This window comes from Jaminaea rosea, assembly GCF_003144245.1.
Source record: "Jaminaea rosea strain MCA 5214 unplaced genomic scaffold BDZ90scaffold_12, whole genome shotgun sequence".
NCBI lineage: Eukaryota > Fungi > Basidiomycota > Exobasidiomycetes > Microstromatales > Jaminaea > Jaminaea rosea.
The window spans coordinates 335,492-354,982 of NW_020289986.1; the positions used below are offsets into that span (position 1 = coordinate 335,492).

Here is a 19,491-nt window from a genome sequence, read left to right on the forward strand (position 1 = left end):
TTGGCTCTGCGGGGCAATCAATCGATCACACTGGTACGATCATCTCAGCCACACCATTCATAAGTCAGGAAGGCTCAGCCAGTTGATACGAATTCAGTGACGCTGCTGTGGGCTGGACCCCTTCGAACGCGTCGCCGCCGCGGCTCTGCTCGCGGGCATCGGCTTGCAACTCCTTCCGGCGCCGCGAAGCGTCAGCGCTCCCTTCCACTTGTAGCTCCTTGGAGCGTCGCAGCGCTACCATCATCGAAGCCGCCAAAGTGATTCGAGCCCATCTCCGCGCTGGATCATGAGCTCTAAATGATCAATGGGCGATCCATAGGGCGAAATTCTGGGCCCAACGCCCTGCTCATGTCATCGTTCGTTTGCCCCGTGCCGTGTGCGCTCGATCGAGATGGTGTGCGAGTGGCGGGAGTTGGATCTGGCATTAGGAGATTCGATGATGCCCGTTTGACAAGCTGTCGAATTAAGATACAAAGAGATGGGTGGTGTGGGGCCCCGTCGCCACTGTGATGATCATGACCCATCGCCTTCATCGTCCTCGCAATCACTGGATGTCTCCCCTTACCGTAACCATCTTCTCACCGCCCTTCGGCCTCCGTGCGTTCGTCGGCTTCTCCTAATAGACCCGCGTCTCTCGGACGAGCAGCAGCGGCGTCTTAGGCATTGAAGGTGACGCTCGTGACCGCACCCCTCTGTACTGCCAGACTGCAGGAGCTCAAGCTCGTCCCGTGACGGGGGCAGCATTGGCATGGGAATGCTCGCCTCGCGGTAGTGCCCATATGACCCTGCCAACTGTCGTCGTCTCTCGCGGCTCAAAGCGGACGACAGGGGCTAGCAAGCAAGCAAGCAAACAAGGTAATCCTATGCCGGTGACTTCGGCGATGATGGATATGTCGAGCAGCGGGCGTGGGGTACGCAGCTAGCAAGCGCGGACCGTAACATGACCTTGCTTTACGGTATGCTTGCTTTCCCCACGCGAGCCGACCGGCTCACCGATACCGGAGCTACCCTCTACCACTCTCTGCGTGCCGACCTTTCAGCGACCAAATCAAAGCCGCCAAGGGTGAAGCCAAGTTCGGAGTGGCGCCTGCGACTGCAAAGCGTCCCGACGTCGTGCGTGGTACGTCGTCCACTTTCGTCCGCTCAGTCGTTGCGTTACACATCCTTGACACTCTACGCACAAAGGCTGTTCGGGCTAAGAAGGATTCGTTCTCTCGTTCGTCTGGTCTGTGTCGTGTGGCATGGTCTGGAACTGCCGGAGCTTCCACAGTCACGCGGGCGGGACAAAGGATTCGACGAGGCTTGCTGGGTCCATTTTCCGTTGGCCAATTGGATCAGGGACCACTTCGAAATTGATCTACCGACGAAGGGTTTCAGGAATTGCCGTAGACGCCGCTCACGCCGGCCCTCCGCTGTAATGGTTGGCAGAAGCTAGCTGTGCGGTGATGGCGGATGGCAGCGGCGCGCAGAGAGAGAGAGAGGGAGAGGAAGACTTCCCACGCTCTGGCCATTTCCGTGATCACTTCTCTTACGCTCTGGGCCCTACGCTCTAGGCCGTGCTAAGAGTGGTGGCACAGAGCAGCGGTGGGGTGGGCCAAGGCCGGAAGCGGTCGGTCTCGATGTTGCTTGCCGGCCTGTCTTTTGCGCGCCGCGCGGTGCTGTGTCGCCCGCACAATGACGGCGGCTGTGCTTGCCACTGCGTCCGCCCGCTTGCTGCTGTGCTCTCTCTCTTCTCAGATCGATCCGATCCGGCGCGGTGCGGAAGGCTTTCGTGGAGCCAGTCGGGCGAGCTTTGTGGCAGATTGGCAGCTAGATGCACGATAAAGCGCTCTTTTGCTGCCCGTGATGCACCCCACGCTAAGGGCTGCAAGGCGCGAGCGGCGTCGTCGGAAGGCAGAAGGGCAGTCAATCTAAGCCAGAGAAGAGCCTCTTCGAAGCTACCAAAGTCGCCTTGACCAGAGGAGAGGGGCAGTCAGGAAAAGGGGTGGCTATGTCAGGGCCCAGATGAGGTGGTCGCCCATTGTCTTTTTGTCTGGCCCTTCGGCTGGGTACGGGCCAAGAGGAAGAGACGGGGAGAAGGAGGAAGCGCACTGATATGCACTGGGCCACGCGGAGCGACCAAAGAGCCTGAGCCTAGATGTGGGCGGGTGGGCAGGCGGGCGGGCGGGCAAGCGGGGGGGCTGGACGGCGGACGTCGATGAGCGAGTTGAGGTTTGGGTTGGCAGGGCACGGCTTAGTGCTCGACAGGGCAGCCGAGGAGTGAGTGCGGACGACTCGAGAGCAGCACTACCGTCGTCACTCAACGTCCGGACGCCGCATCTCTCGCTCGCTCTCGCACTCCAACTGGTGGCATACTACTGCCCGCCGCCGCGGGGAGGGGGCAGCGAGGGGAGAGCTGGGTCGGCGGCAAACAGGGAGCCGGTAGTAGAGGACAGTGAGAGCTCATTCAGGTCTCTTGGTTTAAGTAGTACGGTCGCCATCGCCCTCTTCGTTCCTATCTTCCCCCCTTCCTTACAAACCAACTCGTCCTCAAGACGCCTCTTCCCCCCCCGGCGACCACCACTACCAGTGCCGCATTCCTAATCCCAAAGGACAAGGTCCCTTACCCCCCGCATCCCCCTATCGCGCCCTCGGACGCTTATCTCCCCACCCAGCCCAACCATCCATCACCACCACCCTCCAACGCTCACAATGTCGTCCCCTACCGTCGAGAAAGTCTCGGGCAACTCGTCACCCATTGACGACTCCAAGATGAAGCGCGACGTCAGCAACGGCTCGGACCCTGAGAAGTTGGACGAGAAGAAGCAGCAAGACGACATGGCTGTTATCAACTCTTCTGAGAATCTCTCCGATGAGCTCAAGGCCGACCTCGCTCGCGTTGACGCATCTGGTCTCGACCCCGGATACGAGCGAAAGATCTTCTTGGTCAACAAGGTACTGCAAGAGGAGATTGGTATGGGCAAGGTGAGTTTGAGCGCTGCATGGCACTGTAATTTGAAATCGCTGCGAGACTGACTCGATCTCTCGTCCCTCTCTTCCTCAGTTCCAATGGCAACTGTTCGCCCTGTCCGGCTACGGTTGGCTCGTCGACAACATCTGGCTCCAAGGTGTCGCCATCATTCTTCCCCAAGTAGGCAACGAGTTCTTCGACGCCCAGCACACCCCATGGATGACCTTCTCCCTCTACATGGGTCTCATCACCGGTGCCGCCCTCTGGGGAATCGTCGCAGACATCATCGGCCGTCGTCCCTCATTCAACGCCACGCTCTTCATCGGCGGTGTCTTCGGTGTAGCAGCAGGTGCCGCCCCTTCATTCACGGCTCTCGGCGGTCTCCTCGCAGCTCTTGGTTTCGGTGTCGGTGGATCCCTGCCCGTCGACGGCATGCTCTTCCTCGAGTTCATCCCGGGATCCCACCAGTACCTCCTCACGCTCCTCTCCGTCTTCTGGGCTATCGGCCAGCTCATCTCCTCTCTTCTCGCTTGGGCCTTCATCGCCAACTACTCGTGCACCGGCTCTAACTCAAACCCGCAGCCCGACCCGACCGTCGCCCCTCAATACTGCGACGTCTCGACCAACAACGGCTGGCGCTACACCTTCTACACTCTGGGCGCCATCACCCTCACCGGCTTCTTTTTGCGCTTCCTCATGTTCCAGCTGCCCGAGTCGCCCAAGTACCTCCTCTCGCAAGGTCGCGACGCTGAAGCCGTCGCTGTTCTCCGTGACATCGCCCGCCGTAACGGCAAAGAACTTCCTGAGGACGTCATGTCCCTCGCTATCCTTCGCGCCGCTGCTGGTGAAGAGCACAATGAGGCCGAAGACGACGCCCTCCCCGTCGTCGACAATGGCCTCAAGTCAGTTGCTCGCGACTTTATGCGCATCCCCAGCGACCTCGTCAAGTCCGTCAAGGGAATGAACGCTCAGTCATTCAAGCCCAACATGGCTCACATCAACCCCTTGTTCGCGACTAAGAAGGTGGCATACAACACCATTACTCTCTGGCTCATCTGGGGCTTCATCGGTCTCGCCTACCCGCTGTACAACTCCTTCCTTCCCACCTACCTCAACGAACGCTTCGTCGGCTCAGGAGTAGCAACGGCCGCATCCACTGACGCAACCTACCGCGACTATGCCATCATCTCAGCCTGCGGTGTCCCCGGATCGATCATCGCTGCCTGGCTCGTCGAGCTGCCCCGCTCAGGACGTCGTGGTGCCCTCGCCGTCTCCACTCTCTTGACTGGAGTCTTCGTCTTCGCCGTCACCGGCGCATCGACGGACACGGCCTACCTTGGCCTGAACTGCGCCAACTCCCTCGTCCAGAACAGCATGTACGGTGTCCTCTACCACATGACGCCCGAGTCTTTCCCCGCTCCCGCACGAGGAACGGGTGACGGAGTCGCCTCGAGCTTGAACCGTGTCTTCGGTTCCATGGCGCCCATCATCAAGATCTACGCTGGCACAAAAGCACCTTCAGCACCCGTCTTCACCTCGGCGGCCATCTTCTGTCTGGCTGCTTTCCTGGCTGCCACTCTCACTGTGGAAGGCCACGGCAAGTCGGCGCTGTAAGATCGTGGAGAGCGCAAAGAGTGCCGAGATAGGGCAAAGAGGCGTAGACAAGCCGGCTGGGCCGGCCATGCATCCCATGCGGTACAGCCAGCAACGCAAGCAGCCAGCTGCATCCTCGTCTTCAGTTACAGTCACGGTCTTGAGATATGCGTTGCCTCTTATCGCTTCTGCCTCTTCCCTCTCTTCCTTTCTTGCCTCTCTCTTGTATCCTCATCTATCGCTCTGTGCCTCGGTCTCGCTCCGTTACGTTCTTGTCTCGAGAATTTCAGATACCTCATCGTTTCTTCCCGCGATCTCAGAGTGAACAAAGTGGAATGTCTGCAATACGGTAATGTCTTTGTGTGTGATGTGGGAAGAGCGAGAGCCAGCGAGAGCGCAGCAGGAGGAAAAGTAGGCTCGTCGAGCTGTGACAAGAAATCAAGATGGATATGAGGAGCCCCAGACGATAAGAGAAATTGCTGCTTGCCCGCCTCTCGCTCCCTCAATGCATTCCACTCTCGCCCTTCAGCCTATGGCCTCCCAACAACCAAGTCTCATACGGTGTCTCGCTCCCACTCAAGTCCACATCGTAGAGCTGAACGCTCGCAAATCCTTTGATCAGCTTCCTCCAGTAACACGTCGCAGATGCAGGCGAAATGTATCGCTCGCGGAAGAAGTCCCACTGATTGTCCGCAATCAGCTTCGCTCGCTCGTCATTGCGGAGCAGCCAGTCCATCGTTGCTGGCAGATTGTGCCATGTAGCGTCGCGGAACTCATTGCCCTTCTCGTCGTGGACGAGGACGGAGGGAGCATCTGGCGCAGGCGGGTCCACGTAGACGATGTTCTGATCCGGCGAGTTCGGGTCAGCATTATAGAGATGGGTCCAATGCTGAATCCATCTCGGCGGGTGGGTGACGATGACCACTCTGCAGTTCTGCAAGTAACGCAGTCGCCCAGAGTAGGTGTTGCCCTCAGGGAAGCCGTGGAACTTCCAGCGACAGTGATCCTCCATGGTGACTGCATTGGTAGCTCCATCCCCCCAACGTACTTCCTCTACGTCGCTCCAGGCGTGACCGTCTGACATCTGCTTCATACTTTCCCTGTCTGCCGTACCTACGCGCATTGAGCCGCGCCAGAAGAGCTTGTCCACTTTTCCTGACCAGCCAACCTCCTGCTCCACCTTTGCTGCTCGTCGCCTATAGTCCTTGTACGAGCCTACATGCTCTGGCCAAGCGAACCAACCATAGTCTGGCATGAGCCAGACGTCCTGCAAGTCAGGACTGCGGTCAAGCCCAAACTTGCCGCGGGATCCCCAGTCGACCAAGTTGACGCAGAACTCGACGTTGGGCAATCTCTCGCGGGCGGTCATGACCGAGAGGTGAAGGAGGTGCAGAGCGGCTTGGGAACGAGTGAAGTCAGACTGCTTGTAGTGCTTGAGATAGACTTGGTTCTCGTAGATGACTACGCGTGCATTGCTCCAGATGCCATCGTCGCAGACGAATTCGAGGTATTCCTTGTCGAATCTGGCGTGGCGTGGGAGGGTGTTCAGGAAAGTCAGCTCCTCCTCCCTGGAATTAAGCAATGATATGGCTGCGCTGACTCACTTTTGCTTTGTAGTGAAATACTCGACACTTCTGTCAATCTCCTTCCACAAGCCTGGGAAGAAGGCATCGCACTCGTCCTCTGTCAACGAGTAGTCTTCTCGATTAAAGGGCGAGTCGTAGGTCAAATTCTTCCTCCCACTTCCCTGCACCCATCCACCTGCCTCAAAGGCTTGATCATTCCACTGCCCATTTGTAGGTGCCTTGGCCCCTAGTCTGAACCATGGATTCGCATTCTTGTTACCCCAGGCTGCGGTCCGCAGTCTAGAGGGCCCCTCTTCACTCGACGGCGTGAGTGTGAGAAAGAGGATGACGACCAGTGTAGCTGCTCCTGCTAGTGCTGCCCATCTTCTCCGCGGTGAATGACCTATTCTGTTGAGCAATGGACTGGCTAACGCAGAGGCGGCGGCTGCTCCTCGAGCGCTGAGGCCGCTGCGTGGGCCTTCTGATGTGGATGGAGCAGGCAGACCACTCTCCCCTGTGGGTACACGGCGATATGTGCTGCCGCTCATCGCCAAGGTATGCTGGACGTAATTGCAGCCCTTACAAGAAGCAAGGGAGGACGACGAGGAGGACGAGGACGAGGTTGTCGAGCGGAGTGAACCGCTGACGAGGCTGCGATCGACGACCAAGGGAGTTGCGTCCTCGTCGGTCAGGGAGTGTCAGGCGACTGCAATGAGGCTTTGGCAGAGGATCGCGGTCCTTGTACTGCGTGAGCAAGGGCGATGGAAGTTGCGCAGCTGCCCTTTCGATACGATGGTGACGATCAAGTAGTGGGTGGTGCAAAGAAAGTGTGGATCGGCGTCGAATGGCCCTCGCTCGGTCTGCCTCTGCCTCTCTGGTGCGTGCAGCCACTCAACGCCCGCACCGGCGCCGCCCACGCCCGCCTCGTCTCTCTCCGAGCGAGAACCTGAAGTCAAAGCGTCGCTCGCCCTCGCCTGGCTCTCGCACGCTTTTGCCAAGAACTCAAGGCCACACGATCCGCCGGCGGCTAGTCCGTGCCCATCCCATCCGTTGCCGCCTCTGCCCCGCAAATCATTTGCCCGCTTCATCAGTGCCCTAGCCTCAACACCTCTTCAGCGCTTCAAGCTTCATCTCGTTGCATCTGCTTAGGCGACGCAGGTTCGACGGGCATGAATGGTATCGCGTCGAGTTGAGTAAGATTTGTCTCATATTGTGAGACGAGATGGTCACGACACACGATACAACGTGATGATACGCGGGCTATGAGACATCCGCTGCTCCGAAGACTCAACAAGAGCTGGTATAGACAAGGTTTTCGACCCGCTTCCCCACATATGGTGACTCCACCACTCCACCGCCTACTCTAGTCCTCCCCTGGTCCGTCCCGCACAGCCTCCCAATAGCTTGGCGGCATGTCCATCCCCATGTCCTCCAGATTCTCTCCCTCTGCCCCGTCCCCGTCTTGGAACTCCCAATCAGCATCATTGCCGTCATCCGTGACCACAGTGTGTCCGCCAGAGCCAGAGTGGGCCTCCGATGGCGCACGAGATGAAGAGCGAGAGGCGGCCTGCGAAGCAGCTTCATGTTCCCGACGACGAGAGCGGGAAGAGGTGGGTTCTCTCTCCTCGGGCTGAGGAGGAGCCGCGGCGGAGGACGTGGGAGGAGGAGGAGGCACCTTCTCCGGTGGATAGGCGGTGGTGCCCACACCGACGGCTGATGAGGACGCAGAGCCTGGACCAGCACCAGGCATGACGCTCGTAGAGGCTGCGCTGCTTCTTCGTGACGCAGCGTCGGGCCGTCTGGCTGAGGTCGAGGGATGGGCAGGAGGAGGCGGCACGATCGCGGCAACCGTCGAGCTACCCGGTGGCAGGCGTGACGTTCCTGATGGTGGGCTATTGCGGCGTGAAGGCGGGGAAGATGAGGAGGATGCTTGTGCCTGTTGCTGAGCACTGAGACGTTGCTTGGCTGGGGTGGACGGGCCCGCTGCCGCATACGAGGATGGTCGACGAGGAGCTTCGTCCGGCCGCCTGGCGATATTCGACGACGAGCCTGCCATCGCCGTTTTGCCTCCCGCTGCTCCTCCTCCCTTGCTCGGCATCGGCGGAGGCGTCTTCCCACTGCTAGCTCGAATCGTGCCTCCCGCTCCTGCGTTCACACGTCCCGCACTCCCTCTCCTCATGGATGCGGACGGCACCCTTCTCACGCCTCGGACTGTACCACCATTCGTAGCCGTAGTATTGCGCCTAACAATAACCGCTGGCACGTTGCAGACCAGCAAAATCTTCTGCGCCCAAACGATTCGGCTGCCGGGCTCCTTCTGCACGCCGATGAAGTACTCCGTGTCGACGAGGGGTGACTCGAAGTCTGGTGTTGCTTGAGGGGGTAGGTCTAGGATGCCCCGCCACGTCTGGGTTAGCGCGGATGAGCCATTCGAGCGAAGGCTCTCGCCTCCGTAGAGACGACCAGTGGCAATGAGGCGAGTCTCCGTCCCGCTCTGTGGCGCGTTCTTGCTGCTCAACAATCCCTTGCCTGCATTCATCAGCGTGACACGCAGAAAGAGCCCTAATATGGGTGGCCTGAGCCCTCCTGGTCCTCCCTCCACGCAAATCTGGTAGGGCAGGCTGCTCTTGAGCGGCCAAATGGAGGGCTGGTTGGGTAGAGAGATCGACCACCTTGCTCCGTCCAAGGAGGAAGAGGAAGAGCCTGCAAGAGCGGGGCCTTTGAGGAAGCGAGACCACATACCCCCTCCTGAGCCGTTCGCAGACTGTTTGCCCTTGCCCTTGCCCAGCCCTCCCTTTCCCGGCTTCGTTGTGACGCCTGTCGCGTTAAGGTCGAGCTCGCTGCCACCCCACGATGCCATTGGCTCGGCCAGCGCGTTGCCCGGCATGGTCGGATTCTGTCTGACCTGCTGTGATAGCCTGATCCTATTGGGCAACACCCTTTCCTGCACCTTCCTACTCGGCGGTGGCAGATACACAAAGGGGGCAAAGATCCTCTCGTTGCTCTTGAAGAGGCCTGGTCGCTCCACGGTGAGCTTGACGTACCACTTGATGGATGCCCACTCCCCCTCTCCTGTTGAGAGGCCGCCAGCTTGCTCGACCCATTTCTTTGCCATGGACAACGAGTCCCCCAGGCCCTGCTGCCCGGCTCGCGTTGGGGGTACGGAGGAGCCCGAAGCGGTGGGATCGGCCAGAAAAACGAAAGAGGGTGGTAAATCCTTTCCATCTTTGCTCTGCGATGGCAGGTCGATCTTGAAGTCAAAGACGTGCCGGCCAGCCTTCCAGCTCGTGGGATCTCGGCCGTCTGCTGAAGCGCTGCGACTGTGCCCTGTATTTACAGAGTCGGCGGACCACAGAGTCTTTTCGAGCTGAAGCAGGAGATGCTCTTTCGCTGTGGTGGGTTCGGCGCGAGGAGAACGACCAGAGAGGACTACGGGGCCTGAAGGGGCAGGACCGGCTGAACGTCGGGAGGGATCATTAGACGGGGGCAGGTGCGACCGCGGGAGGGAGATGCTTGATACGGCTTTGATCTGGGGCGAAGGGATCAGGAAGAGGAGGAGGACATGGTCAGTCCTGCAGCTACCCATCATCTCATCAGCCGATATGAGACTCACCTTCAATCTCACCGCCGTGATCCTCTCAGCGTCCTGAGTGAATAGGACCGCCTGGCCCTGCAATGCTCCTCGCCCTCGCTCAGCGCTCCCGCCCATGAAAGTCGGGCTTCGTTGCGGCAAGGTATGAATATCCAGTATGACCTTGCCATTCCCGGCAGCATAAGAATGTACCGTCTTAAGTCCCATCGCCCTCTGCTCCTGCGTCAACCCGCCGCCACCGGCTGCACCGCCCTTGTGCAGCATCTCCTGATGTCGCCTCAGCTCCTCCGCAGCTCTCCGCCTGTCCCTGTCCGGCGCAGAGGCATTCTCGAGGCGCGAGCGTGGCATAGAATCGTACGCCTGCTGCGCTTGGCCAGGTGGCGCTGTGAGGACCGAATGAGGGATGGGGGCTGCGTTGTGTGGTTGGTCGGGCGCGTAAGTGGGGAGATTCTCCTCGTCGTCCTCTCGCTGTTGACGTTGCGATGCAACGTGCACGCCTTGATGCGAGGAGGATGATCCTGCGGTGTTGGCTGCTCCCTGCGGAAAGTGCTGCTGTTGTAATGAGTCCAACCGCGAGAAGAGTTGATCCTGAGCTGACGAGAGGGAAGAGAAGAATCGATCACGGGTGCTCATTGCGGCGGCTATGTCTACAAGACAGCCGCCACCCTAGTCCATCGGTAAGGGTAGCGACAAGGCAAAGAGAGTTTTCTCTCGTTAGGAGAAGCGCCAAGACCCAAGCGATGAGGATGAGGATGAGGCGGCCGAGCTGCTGCTGCTGCTGCTGTTGGTCGTAGGAGCTGCGAAGCGGCCTTCGCTCACCGCCGGCAGGCGACCGGAACCCTGTCCCACTTGACTTGATTGGCCCTCGTCCTCCACAGCCGCCTCAGCTTCAGGCTCAAGGCTAATTTCCGCTACTCGTTCGCTCAGGCGCAGCAGACGCCGTCGAGGCGGCATCCTGACAGAACAGGAGGTGATGAGATGATCAGAACGATGAAGATGGGACGACGAGCGTGCGTGATCATTACAATATCCACGACTGAGATCGGGCTAGGATTATGCGCTACTTGGAACTCTGAGCCAAGCTCCGCGGATGCTGCGAGGCTGTTCAGCCAGGCACGCGGCGCCAGCAAAAGTCTCAGCAAGGTCAGACCAGTCAATATCATCCGATGTCACTGTTGTTGCATCCTCAGATCGATTCTCAGCGCGATCCAGTGAAGGTCCGGTGCTCAATGTCAAGCTCCGGCTCTCGTCGAGTGGTGAGAGGGGTTCAGAAGAGGCAGCCGCGGACCGCGTGGCACTCCCGTCGACCGAACTCGAAGCGATCTCCCTCCTGCAGTCGCAGTCGCACAAAGAGAGGCAACTTGCGAACGGAGAGCCAAGCAAGCGCAGTCTGTCGCTCGTCGTTGTCGTCTCACTCAGCCCAGCCCGCAACGGCATCGCACCTCAGACATCCCATCATCCTCATCCCCTCTCCAACCTCGACACCCGACAACATCTTTGTGCGCTCGTCGCATTCTTTCTTGTGTCTGTATCTGCCCCCCCTTTGACTCTTTCTGGCTTCAGTCGCTGGCTTGGCTTGCTTGGCTTGAGCCGCTGAAATAGCGCACTCGCCGCGGCCTTTGCTTCGCCTCTCTCTCTCTCCACGCTTCATCGCTTCGTAACCTCGTTCGTCGATTCACGTTGCACGCAAAGCATGGCACCAACAAGTCAGCCTGCCAATATGGCAGGTGGCGATGAGCAGCAGCATCATCGCAATGGCACGCCATCCGCACTTTCAATACAGGGGCCAGCTTCCTCACCTGCCAGCAACGGCGCCGCCATCGCATCCTCATCGTCTTCATCCCGCCCTGCCTCGAATGGCATGAAGATAACACTCAAACGCAAGAAGCCGCCGCCGAGTGCCACTTCACATCCGACGACGGCAACTTCCTTCTCCAACGGCGATGCCAACATGAGTGCCGTCTCCTCGTCATCGAATGGCGCCACGCCACCTCGACGAGCTCGCAAGTCGATGTCCTATCGCGAGACGAGCGACGATGAGCGGGATGCAGATGTCGTCGATGCCGCGATGTCCTCTGCTCGGTCTGGTAGCAACAGACTAGGCTCTCCTTCTGCTGGGCCATCGCCGTCTTCTGCTCCTCTCCGCACTACCAGCGCCATCGCGGGCGTGGGCGGGGCCAATTCTGGGCCGCCGTCGACTTGGAGCGCGCGGGCGGACCAAGCGTCGCCGTCGGCTGCACTCAGCAGCGGGATCGGCGGCGGCGCATCTCAGCAGCAGCAGCAGCAGCAGCAGCAGCGAGCTCAGACCTCGACGTCGAACACGACACCAAATTACACCTCAACCACCAACACAGCGCATCAACAGCAACACGACCTTCACCCAAAGTCGAGCACACCGAGCAAGGCTGCTGCGGGAGCCATGGATGGCTCAGCGAGCCGCGATGTCAACGCTGCATTCGGCCACGCTCTGTCGCCTTCGTCAAGTCGAGATGCGCTAGCGGCTGTCGTGGCGGCGGCTGCTTCGACCAAGGCCAACGGCAATGCTGATGGCGCCAGCGCTCCTAATGGCTTCGAGGCTGTGCTCACACCAAACAATGGAGTCGGTAGCGGCAACCAAGCATCAGGCCGCGAGTCAACTAGCGCTATGACCAGCATCAGCGGCACGCCCCGCACATCGACGCCATCCACTCCAGCCGCAGGGCCAAGCGCCACCAGCGCTCCTACCGCTGGCCCGTCACGCCTCGCACCCGTCAAACTTCGCAAGATCGAGCCCACCTTTATCACATCCCGCTCTTTTGCGCCACTCAGCAACTCTGAGCAAGACAAGAATGACGCCATCGCTCAACCTGCCAAGGAGGGCGGCATGAAGAGGATGGGGCCTAATGCGCCCAAAGTAAGTCTTTCGCTGATGCAACGGTACGCGCCTAGCCTTCTGGCTGACTGACACACCTATACTTCTTTCCCACAGGATGAGAGCTCGACCCCATCATCGTCGTACCAAGGTTCTTCGCAGAATGGCATGCCTCTCAACGGTATCCCCACTCCAGCTCAGCATCCAGCTCGGCGAGCTCAACAACTTCTTTCCACAGCGCCCTTGCCCTTTCAAACTGCCAAGGACGACCCTTTACCCTCCAAGCCCATCGTGCCGACGTACGTGAGCTCTCCTCGCCATCCTCCTTGCCGTTCCAAGGCCCGCCTCTTTGAGTTGGAAGACTGCCCGGTCTTCTATCCCACTTGGGAGGAATTTGCTGAGCCTATGAAGTACATTGATCACATCTCTTCGCCCGAGGGAGGCAACGGCAAAGCCTACGGAATTGTCAAGGTTGTGCCTCCCGAGGGCTGGCACTCGGACTTCGTCCTCGATCAAGAACGGTTCCGCTTCAGGACCAGAGTACAGCAGCTCAATTCACTCAGCGCCGATGCTCGTGCTACACTCAATTATCAGGAGCAGCTGCAAAAGTTCCATTCGCAGCAGGGAAAGGCTCGCGTCTCGATTCCCGTCATCGACCGTCGTCCTGTCAATCTGTACCAGCTCAAGCTCCTCGTCAAGGAGCATGGCGGGCATGAGCTCATCAACCGCACGCGCAGGTGGGCCGACTTGTCTCGCGCTTTGGGCTACCAAGATCCCATTGCAGCGCAGGTCGCAGGGCAGATCAAGGCAGCGTACATGAAGATCGTCCACCCCTTCGAGCAGTTCCTCATCAAGGCGCGCGAGCATGCATCGGGCTCGTCAACCTCCGCCGCCCGTCGATCGACGGCTACTCCAGATGTCGGTGCCACAACGGGCAGCAAGAAGCCTGCGACTCAGTGGGGTCAAGAGATGCTCGCCGCGGGCTCGAGTCTCGAAGAGGTGTTGCAGGCTGAAGCAGAGGCCATCACCAGCTCAACTCGCCGCAGCAATAGGCGACGAACGGAAGCATCGTCGTCCAGGCAGGAGACCACGACGAACAGGCGGAGGACGGCTCACGACTCGTCAAACGGCCCCAAGGTTGTGACGGCCGATGGCGCCGAGGAGCAGATGTGCGAGATCTGCCTGCGCGGCGACGACGGCATCTCGATGCTCCTCTGTGACGACTGCAACCGCGGCTACCACATGTACTGCCTCGATCCTCCTCTGACCACCGTGCCCAAGTCGCAATGGTTCTGCCCACCGTGCCTCGTCGGCACAGGCAACGATTACGGCTTCGACGATGGCGAGACACACAGCCTTGACAGCTTCTTCCAGCGGGCCGACTCGTTCCGCCGTCATTGGTTCAAGGAGAAGGCAGAGAGGGAGGAGAAGGCTGCTCTTCAGCTGGGCGGATCTGAGGAGCCCAAGCCGGAGGTCCTCACATCGCCTGCGAATGGCGTTGTCAGGCCTGTCCCTGGCACCCCACTTCAAGTCCCAGAAGACCAAGTTGAGCGAGAATTCTGGAGACTGGTGCACAGCCCGAGTGATACGGTCGAGATCGAGTACGGCGCCGACGTCCACTCGACGACGCACGGGAGCGCAATGCCTACCCTTGAAACGCACCCTCTTAGTGCCTATTCTCGTGACGGCTGGAACCTCAACAATCTGCCAATTCTGCCTCAGTCGCTTCTCCGATACATCAAGTCGGACATCTCAGGAATGACGGTGCCGTGGATCTACGTAGGCATGATGTGAGTGCGCGAGCGGGAAGGACGAGGACACGAAGACAGCGTTCTAGACAGCTGTGCTGACCTCTTTCTTTCCACCTCCCCCACGCAGGTTCTCGACCTTCTGCTGGCACAATGAGGATCACTACACCTACTCGATCAACTACCAGCACTTCGGCGACACCAAGACATGGTACGGCATTCCTGGCGGTGATGCAGAGAAGTTCGAAGACGCAATGCGCAAGGCGGCGCCCGACCTCTTCGAGACATCGCCTGACCTCTTGTTCCAGCTAGTCACGATGATGAGCCCCGACAAGCTCAAGAAGGAGGGCGTTCGCGTCTACTCGTGCGACCAGCGCGCCAACGAATTCGTCATCACCTATCCGAAGGCGTACCACTCAGGCTTCAACCACGGCTTCAACCTCAACGAGGCCGTTAACTTTGCGCTGCCTGACTGGATCGACCTCGACCTCGAGTGTATCCAGCGCTACCAGAAGTTCAACAAAGCACCTGTCTTCTCGCACGATGAGCTCGTCATCACTGCATCTCAGCATAGCACCTCGATCGACACGGCCAGCTGGCTGCAACATCCGTACAAGGAGATGGTCACCCGCGAGCTGGCGGCACGGAATGACATTCGCGATGACGTGCCGGGTGTCAACGAGGAGATCGATGATCAAGATCGACCAGAGAGCGAGTATCAATGCGCCCACTGCAACTGCTTCTGCTACCTCTCGCAGATCACCTCGCCCAAGGCTACCGGCGTCGCCTGCCTCGAGCACGCTTTCAAGGTCTGCGGAGCGGACAGCCCCACCAATTGGACCCTGCGCCTGCGCTACTCGGACGAGCACCTCCAGACGTCCCTGCAGAAGATTGTCGATCGAGCTGAGCTGCCAGTCCAGTGGAAGCAGCGATTCATGAAGCTCCTCACCACCAATCGCCGTCCGGCGCTTCGCAACCTGCGCACCCTACTTCAAGAGGGCGAGAAGATTGCCGACCAGCTTCCCGAAATCGAGCAGCTGCGCGAATTTGTCGATAAAGCCAACGACTGGTGTCAGCAAGCAGCCAAGCTGATGCCCAAGCGTCACGGTGCTCGACCCAACAAGGGCGCCAACTTTGACAGCCCAACTGGCCGGGAGGAGAGCGTAGCCGATGGTCGCGAGGCGCAAGCAGTGCGCATGCGCAGTCGTCGAGCCGTCTACGCTCTGTTGGAGGAAGTCGAGAAGCTGCCGTTTGATGCTCCTGAAATCGCAAGCCTACGCGAGGCGGTCGTCGCGATCGAAGACGTGGACAAGATGTGCGCCAGCATCCTCGAACGCTTCTCTCTCGGTGAAGACGTCTCCTTCTCTGAATGCGAGGAGACGCTCGCAATGGGTGCGGGCTTCAATGTCGAGATCCCACAGCACGTCAAGCTGCAGCGACACGTCGCTGGACGCAAGTGGCTGGCGGAGATGGACGAGATCTATGAGAACCACATCAATCTCACTGAAGTCAGAGAGCTGCTCACCGAGTTTAAGGAGACGGACATACCCAAGACGCACCACCACTACCTGGACCTCAAACAGCGACTCGTTGACGGGAAGCAGTGGGCCAACACGGCGACGAAGCTGCTGCAAGATGGCGCGCCCAAGACGTTCGAGGAGATCGACCGCCTCACATCTACACCGAACCGTGTGCCTGTCGTGCCAGACCAGCACATCAAGCTCGAGAAGCTTCTCAATAGCGGCCGAACGTGGGAGAGATCGGTGCGCTCGATCATGGAGCGTACGACGGCTGGGCATGCAGATCAGGAAATGACGCTGGAAGCACGCAAGGTCATCGAAGCTATTCAGCGCTCAAACCTAGTGATCCCTATGACCAAGGAGCTGACTGCTTCGCTCAACGATCTGGACGAATGGCGCGAGCAAGTCATCAGCCCAATCGTCACCGTCATCGAGGGTGCACCTGCCTCGACCTTGACGCCAGCTGCCGTCGCCAAAGCGGTCGAAGTCTTCTGCCAGCGCGTGGCACGCTGCACGGACCAGTCTGACGATGTCGCTCTGCCTACGCTGAAGATCACACGCGACCGCGAAAAGGAGAAGTTCAAGATGAGGGAGCGGGCCAAGGAGCTCGGCATGGATGGACCCGGTGACGATCCCACAACGGCGATGGATCTCGACGATGATGATGGCGTCGAGATGCCGCGCCAGTGCATCGACCGAGTTCCGTTCGAGGACGTCTCTGGCTCGCAGCTCAAGTGCAAACACTGCCTCACCACCTATCACGTCGCCTGCTTGAAGGGCACTACGCTGCCGCAAGGCATCAACAGTTCAGGCGGTACGTCCAGGTCGCGCGGTCGACAATCCGCCTCCGCGTCCAACGCTCCCTTGCTGCCCGACTGGTCGTGCCCCTTCTGCAACCCGGCCGAGCTGCAAGCCCTCATCAACAAGCATCGCGGCGTGGACCTCGAGCTCGTTGAGCAAGCCATGGCCGACGCAAAGTTTGTGCCTGCGAGGATGCGCTTCAAGCCCAAGGAGTGGGACCAGCTTCGAGACGCTGGCAGCAAGGCGTATCGACTGCGCATGTTCGCCAATGACATTCTCAATGGCCCAACTCCTGCTGCCAAGCCTCGTTACGCAGCAAAGTACCAGCATCTTCTCATGCGCTTACTCGGCTGCCCCTTCAAGATCAACGTCACCACGTCTGGCTCTCCCATGCAGGGAACACGCTCGGCCATCGAGGCGTGCAAGCAGATCATCATGTACTGCTACGGTCTCGCCGAATTGCCTGACCCTTCCGTCGACGATACTCAAGGTGTACGTGATTCTGCAGGCCCATCTGGCAGCAAGAGCGGCACAGGTGCGGCATCTCCATCTGCGGCGCAGGCGGCAGCCAATGCTGCGGACCTCAAGCGCAAGCGCGGCAAGCGTGCCAAGCTCGTCTTCCGCGAGGAGGTGGGTATCTGGGTCCCACTCAATGGCGAGCGCATCTACTGCCTCTGTCACAAGAAGGAGACCGGCAACATGATCTCGTGCGACCGTTGCATGCTCTGGTTCCACAATTCTTGCGTCCACATCAACGACCCGAAGGATCTCGGCGATCAGAAGTGGCATTGCCCCATGTGCTGCGTCAAGACGGAGCGCAAGTATCCTCACGCTGAGGTCAAAGTCAAGGACATCGGTGTCACGCAAGCGGACATGTGGCTCGACATCCGATCGTCCCTGCGTTCTAACTACCGCCCTATCAGCAAGAAGCAGCACTGGTCTGTGCCAGAGGAGAAGCGCATCATTCTCCACCTTGAGAGCTTTTACCCCGCCATCGCGGCGGACAACAGCGGGCTCCCAGAATCGGCCAAGCGACAGAAGAAAGACGCAGCCAACACGAGCGTCTTCGCCGATGATAGCACCTCATCCGTCGTCGCTACGCCCAGCGCGGCTGTGGCCAGGGCTGCCCAAGTCAGGCAGAGCGACGATCCCATCATCATCAGCTCCGACGATGAGCGTGATCCTGCTCCTACTGCCGCCTCACCAAATGTCTCAACCTCGGCAGCCGGCGCAGCCGCCAAGGGCAGATCCACAGCCGCTTCGCCCAAGGGAGCTGCCCCATCAGCCAGTCGTGCCCGTCAAGCTGCGGCCGCTCAAGCAGAAGAGGAGCGCAAGAAGGCTGCCGAGGAGCGTCACCGCATCGGCATGGCTAACCTGTACTCTCGGGGCGTGACCGACGCGATGATCCAGAAGTGGTACGTAGGGTGGAACGGCCGCACTCTCGTCTACCCGCGCTACGATTCCTCTGGACGCTTCATAGAGCTCGACTTGGGGCCGCGAATCGAGCTGGCTGCCGATGACCCGGATGGGAGCAGGTTGATCGAGAGCTTCTTGGAGAGGGAGAAGAGGGACAGTGAGCAGAGGGAGATGAGGGATAGGGCCGAGTTTGATGCGAGGCAGGGGAGGGGACAGCACCACCATGCTCATCCTCCACACGCCCATCACCACGCGCACGGTGCCGCTCATGTGAATGGGCAGCCGCACGCTGATCATCGGCACCATCACCATCACCACCATCATCATCACCATCATCACCCTCACCAGTCGCCGCAATACGCTCAAGCTGGCTCTGCTTGGGGCTCGCCGCCCAGTGCAGGTCATCGGCCTTTGCCCGATCGAGACGGATGGATTGCTGGCAGCACACCTCCCGGACAGTCTGGCGTCAGACCCTCTTATGCGCAGCAGCCTCCTGCAGCCGCCCACCTCCGAAGCCAGCAGGCTACGGTCAGCCATCCTCGCCACAGCACCGGAAGCAATGTCAATCGCACCACAGGTCTGGACCCAGTCTCTCCTATCGACCCGCGCGTCCACCTCGGCGCTGGCGCAGGCGCCGGCGCTCATCGTCCACACCCTCACGCTTCGAGCTACAACTTCGGCCCAACCCAGCACGGCTGGCATGCCCCGCACCCAGCGTACAGTGCCACACCCGCCTCGTTCGCCACCTCGAACCACATCGCAGCCGCCAAAGCGGCGGCGGCCGCAAATAGCTCGGGCTCTGCCTCTCGACGGGTACGCCGCCTCTCCGACGGGGCTCTGCATGAGCGTCCCAACCATTCGCCGTACCGTATGCCGTCGAACAGGCCGCTCGTTCCCCTGCCAGCGAATCTGGCAAGGCTGCACGACCACAATCGCGATGCGGATGCGAGGTCACCGGGGCCCTCTACGCCAGGAGCTTCCTCCTTCGCCGGATCCATTGCCACGCCGGGGCAGAGCCCAAGACCATTGCCTGGTGGGGCACCTCTGCCGCACGCCCAGGCGGTTGGGTCGCCTGCTGCAAGGGTCGTAAGTGAGGCGGCGCGCATTGCAGCAACGAGCAGGGCCGCTGGTAGCGCTGGTGCAAAGGCTTCCGCGCTTATTCCGACCCCACCCTCATCCACGGTCGCTCTGCCGCCTCAAGCTGGTCGAAATTTGCCGTCGAGTGCTATGCTGCCTCCTCCTAGCCATGGATCCGCCACAACTGCGCCCCCTGGTGCGGCCGACAAGCACTAGAGTTGTCAATCTCATCCCAGCCCTAGCGCGACGATACACGACTCGTCCCGTCTCTTCATCTCCCTCCCCTGTGTCTCTCAGCCAGTACGAATCGATTGGTGACTTGATTTGATTAAATAAGATAGGACTTGACATGACTGGTCTATGAGCGCGAGTCTACTC

General features: G+C 59.8%; 6 protein-coding genes across 6 annotated transcripts; 3 read left to right on the forward strand and 3 right to left on the reverse strand.

Moving 5' to 3' along the window:
• The first annotated feature begins 737 nt into the window (after nucleotides 1-737).
• On the forward strand, nucleotides 738-1,527 carry BDZ90DRAFT_57007 (hypothetical protein). The gene has a single exon (XM_025509687.1). The coding sequence runs from the start codon at nucleotides 941-943 to the stop codon at nucleotides 1,433-1,435; it is 495 nt and encodes a 164-aa protein (XP_025360652.1). The 5' UTR covers nucleotides 738-940; the 3' UTR covers nucleotides 1,436-1,527.
• A 1,290-nt stretch (nucleotides 1,528-2,817) lies between these two features.
• BDZ90DRAFT_222669 (MFS general substrate transporter) lies at nucleotides 2,818-4,564 on the forward strand (the record flags this gene model as incomplete). Its single annotated transcript, XM_025504538.1, has 2 exons — nucleotides 2,818-2,964; nucleotides 3,044-4,564. The coding sequence occupies 2 exons, from the start codon at nucleotides 2,818-2,820 to the stop codon at nucleotides 4,562-4,564; spliced, it is 1,668 nt and encodes a 555-aa protein (XP_025360653.1).
• A 240-nt stretch (nucleotides 4,565-4,804) lies between these two features.
• BDZ90DRAFT_57048 (hypothetical protein) lies at nucleotides 4,805-6,762 on the reverse strand. Its single transcript, XM_025509688.1, has 2 exons — nucleotides 6,148-6,762; nucleotides 4,805-6,066 (listed from the first exon to the last, which is right to left on the reverse strand). Exons 1-2 carry the CDS (start codon nucleotides 6,654-6,656, stop codon nucleotides 5,046-5,048), a joined length of 1,530 nt encoding a protein of 509 aa, XP_025360654.1. The 5' UTR covers nucleotides 6,657-6,762; the 3' UTR covers nucleotides 4,805-5,045.
• A 512-nt stretch (nucleotides 6,763-7,274) lies between these two features.
• Nucleotides 7,275-10,704, reverse strand: BDZ90DRAFT_281014 (hypothetical protein). The gene is made up of 2 exons (XM_025509330.1): nucleotides 9,722-10,704; nucleotides 7,275-9,637 (listed from the first exon to the last, which is right to left on the reverse strand). Exons 1-2 carry the CDS (start codon nucleotides 10,331-10,333, stop codon nucleotides 7,472-7,474), a joined length of 2,778 nt encoding a protein of 925 aa, XP_025360655.1. The 5' UTR covers nucleotides 10,334-10,704; the 3' UTR covers nucleotides 7,275-7,471.
• On the reverse strand, nucleotides 10,544-11,265 carry BDZ90DRAFT_57201 (hypothetical protein). Its single transcript, XM_025509689.1, has one exon. The coding sequence runs from the start codon at nucleotides 11,135-11,137 to the stop codon at nucleotides 10,754-10,756; it is 384 nt and encodes a 127-aa protein (XP_025360656.1). The 5' UTR covers nucleotides 11,138-11,265; the 3' UTR covers nucleotides 10,544-10,753.
• BDZ90DRAFT_233638 (hypothetical protein) lies at nucleotides 11,106-19,468 on the forward strand. Its single transcript, XM_025506704.1, has 3 exons — nucleotides 11,106-12,593; nucleotides 12,669-14,341; nucleotides 14,430-19,468. Exons 1-3 carry the CDS (start codon nucleotides 11,421-11,423, stop codon nucleotides 19,327-19,329), a joined length of 7,746 nt encoding a protein of 2,581 aa, XP_025360657.1. The 5' UTR covers nucleotides 11,106-11,420; the 3' UTR covers nucleotides 19,330-19,468.
• Nucleotides 19,469-19,491: the final 23 nt, after the last annotated feature.

Coding starts and splice junctions, on each gene's coding strand:
- BDZ90DRAFT_233638 (XM_025506704.1), top strand. CDS start 11,421: ATGGCAGGTGGCGATGAGCAGCAGCATCATCGCAATGGCACGCCATCC. Junction 12,594..12,668: donor TGGGGCCTAATGCGCCCAAA/GTAAGTCTTTCG, acceptor TCTTTCCCACAG/GATGAGAGCTCGACCCCATC. Junction 14,342..14,429: donor TGGATCTACGTAGGCATGAT/GTGAGTGCGCGA, acceptor TCCCCCACGCAG/GTTCTCGACCTTCTGCTGGC.
- BDZ90DRAFT_57007 (XM_025509687.1), top strand. CDS start 941: ATGACCTTGCTTTACGGTATGCTTGCTTTCCCCACGCGAGCCGACCGG.
- BDZ90DRAFT_57048 (XM_025509688.1), bottom strand. CDS start 6,656: ATGAGCGGCAGCACATATCGCCGTGTACCCACAGGGGAGAGTGGTCTG. Junction 6,067..6,147: donor TATTTCACTACAAAGCAAAA/GTGAGTCAGCGC, acceptor ACGCCACGCCAG/ATTCGACAAGGAATACCTCG.
- BDZ90DRAFT_57201 (XM_025509689.1), bottom strand. CDS start 11,137: ATGCCGTTGCGGGCTGGGCTGAGTGAGACGACAACGACGAGCGACAGA.
- BDZ90DRAFT_281014 (XM_025509330.1), bottom strand. CDS start 10,333: ATGAGCACCCGTGATCGATTCTTCTCTTCCCTCTCGTCAGCTCAGGAT. Junction 9,638..9,721: donor TCACGGCGGTGAGATTGAAG/GTGAGTCTCATA, acceptor CCTTCGCCCCAG/ATCAAAGCCGTATCAAGCAT.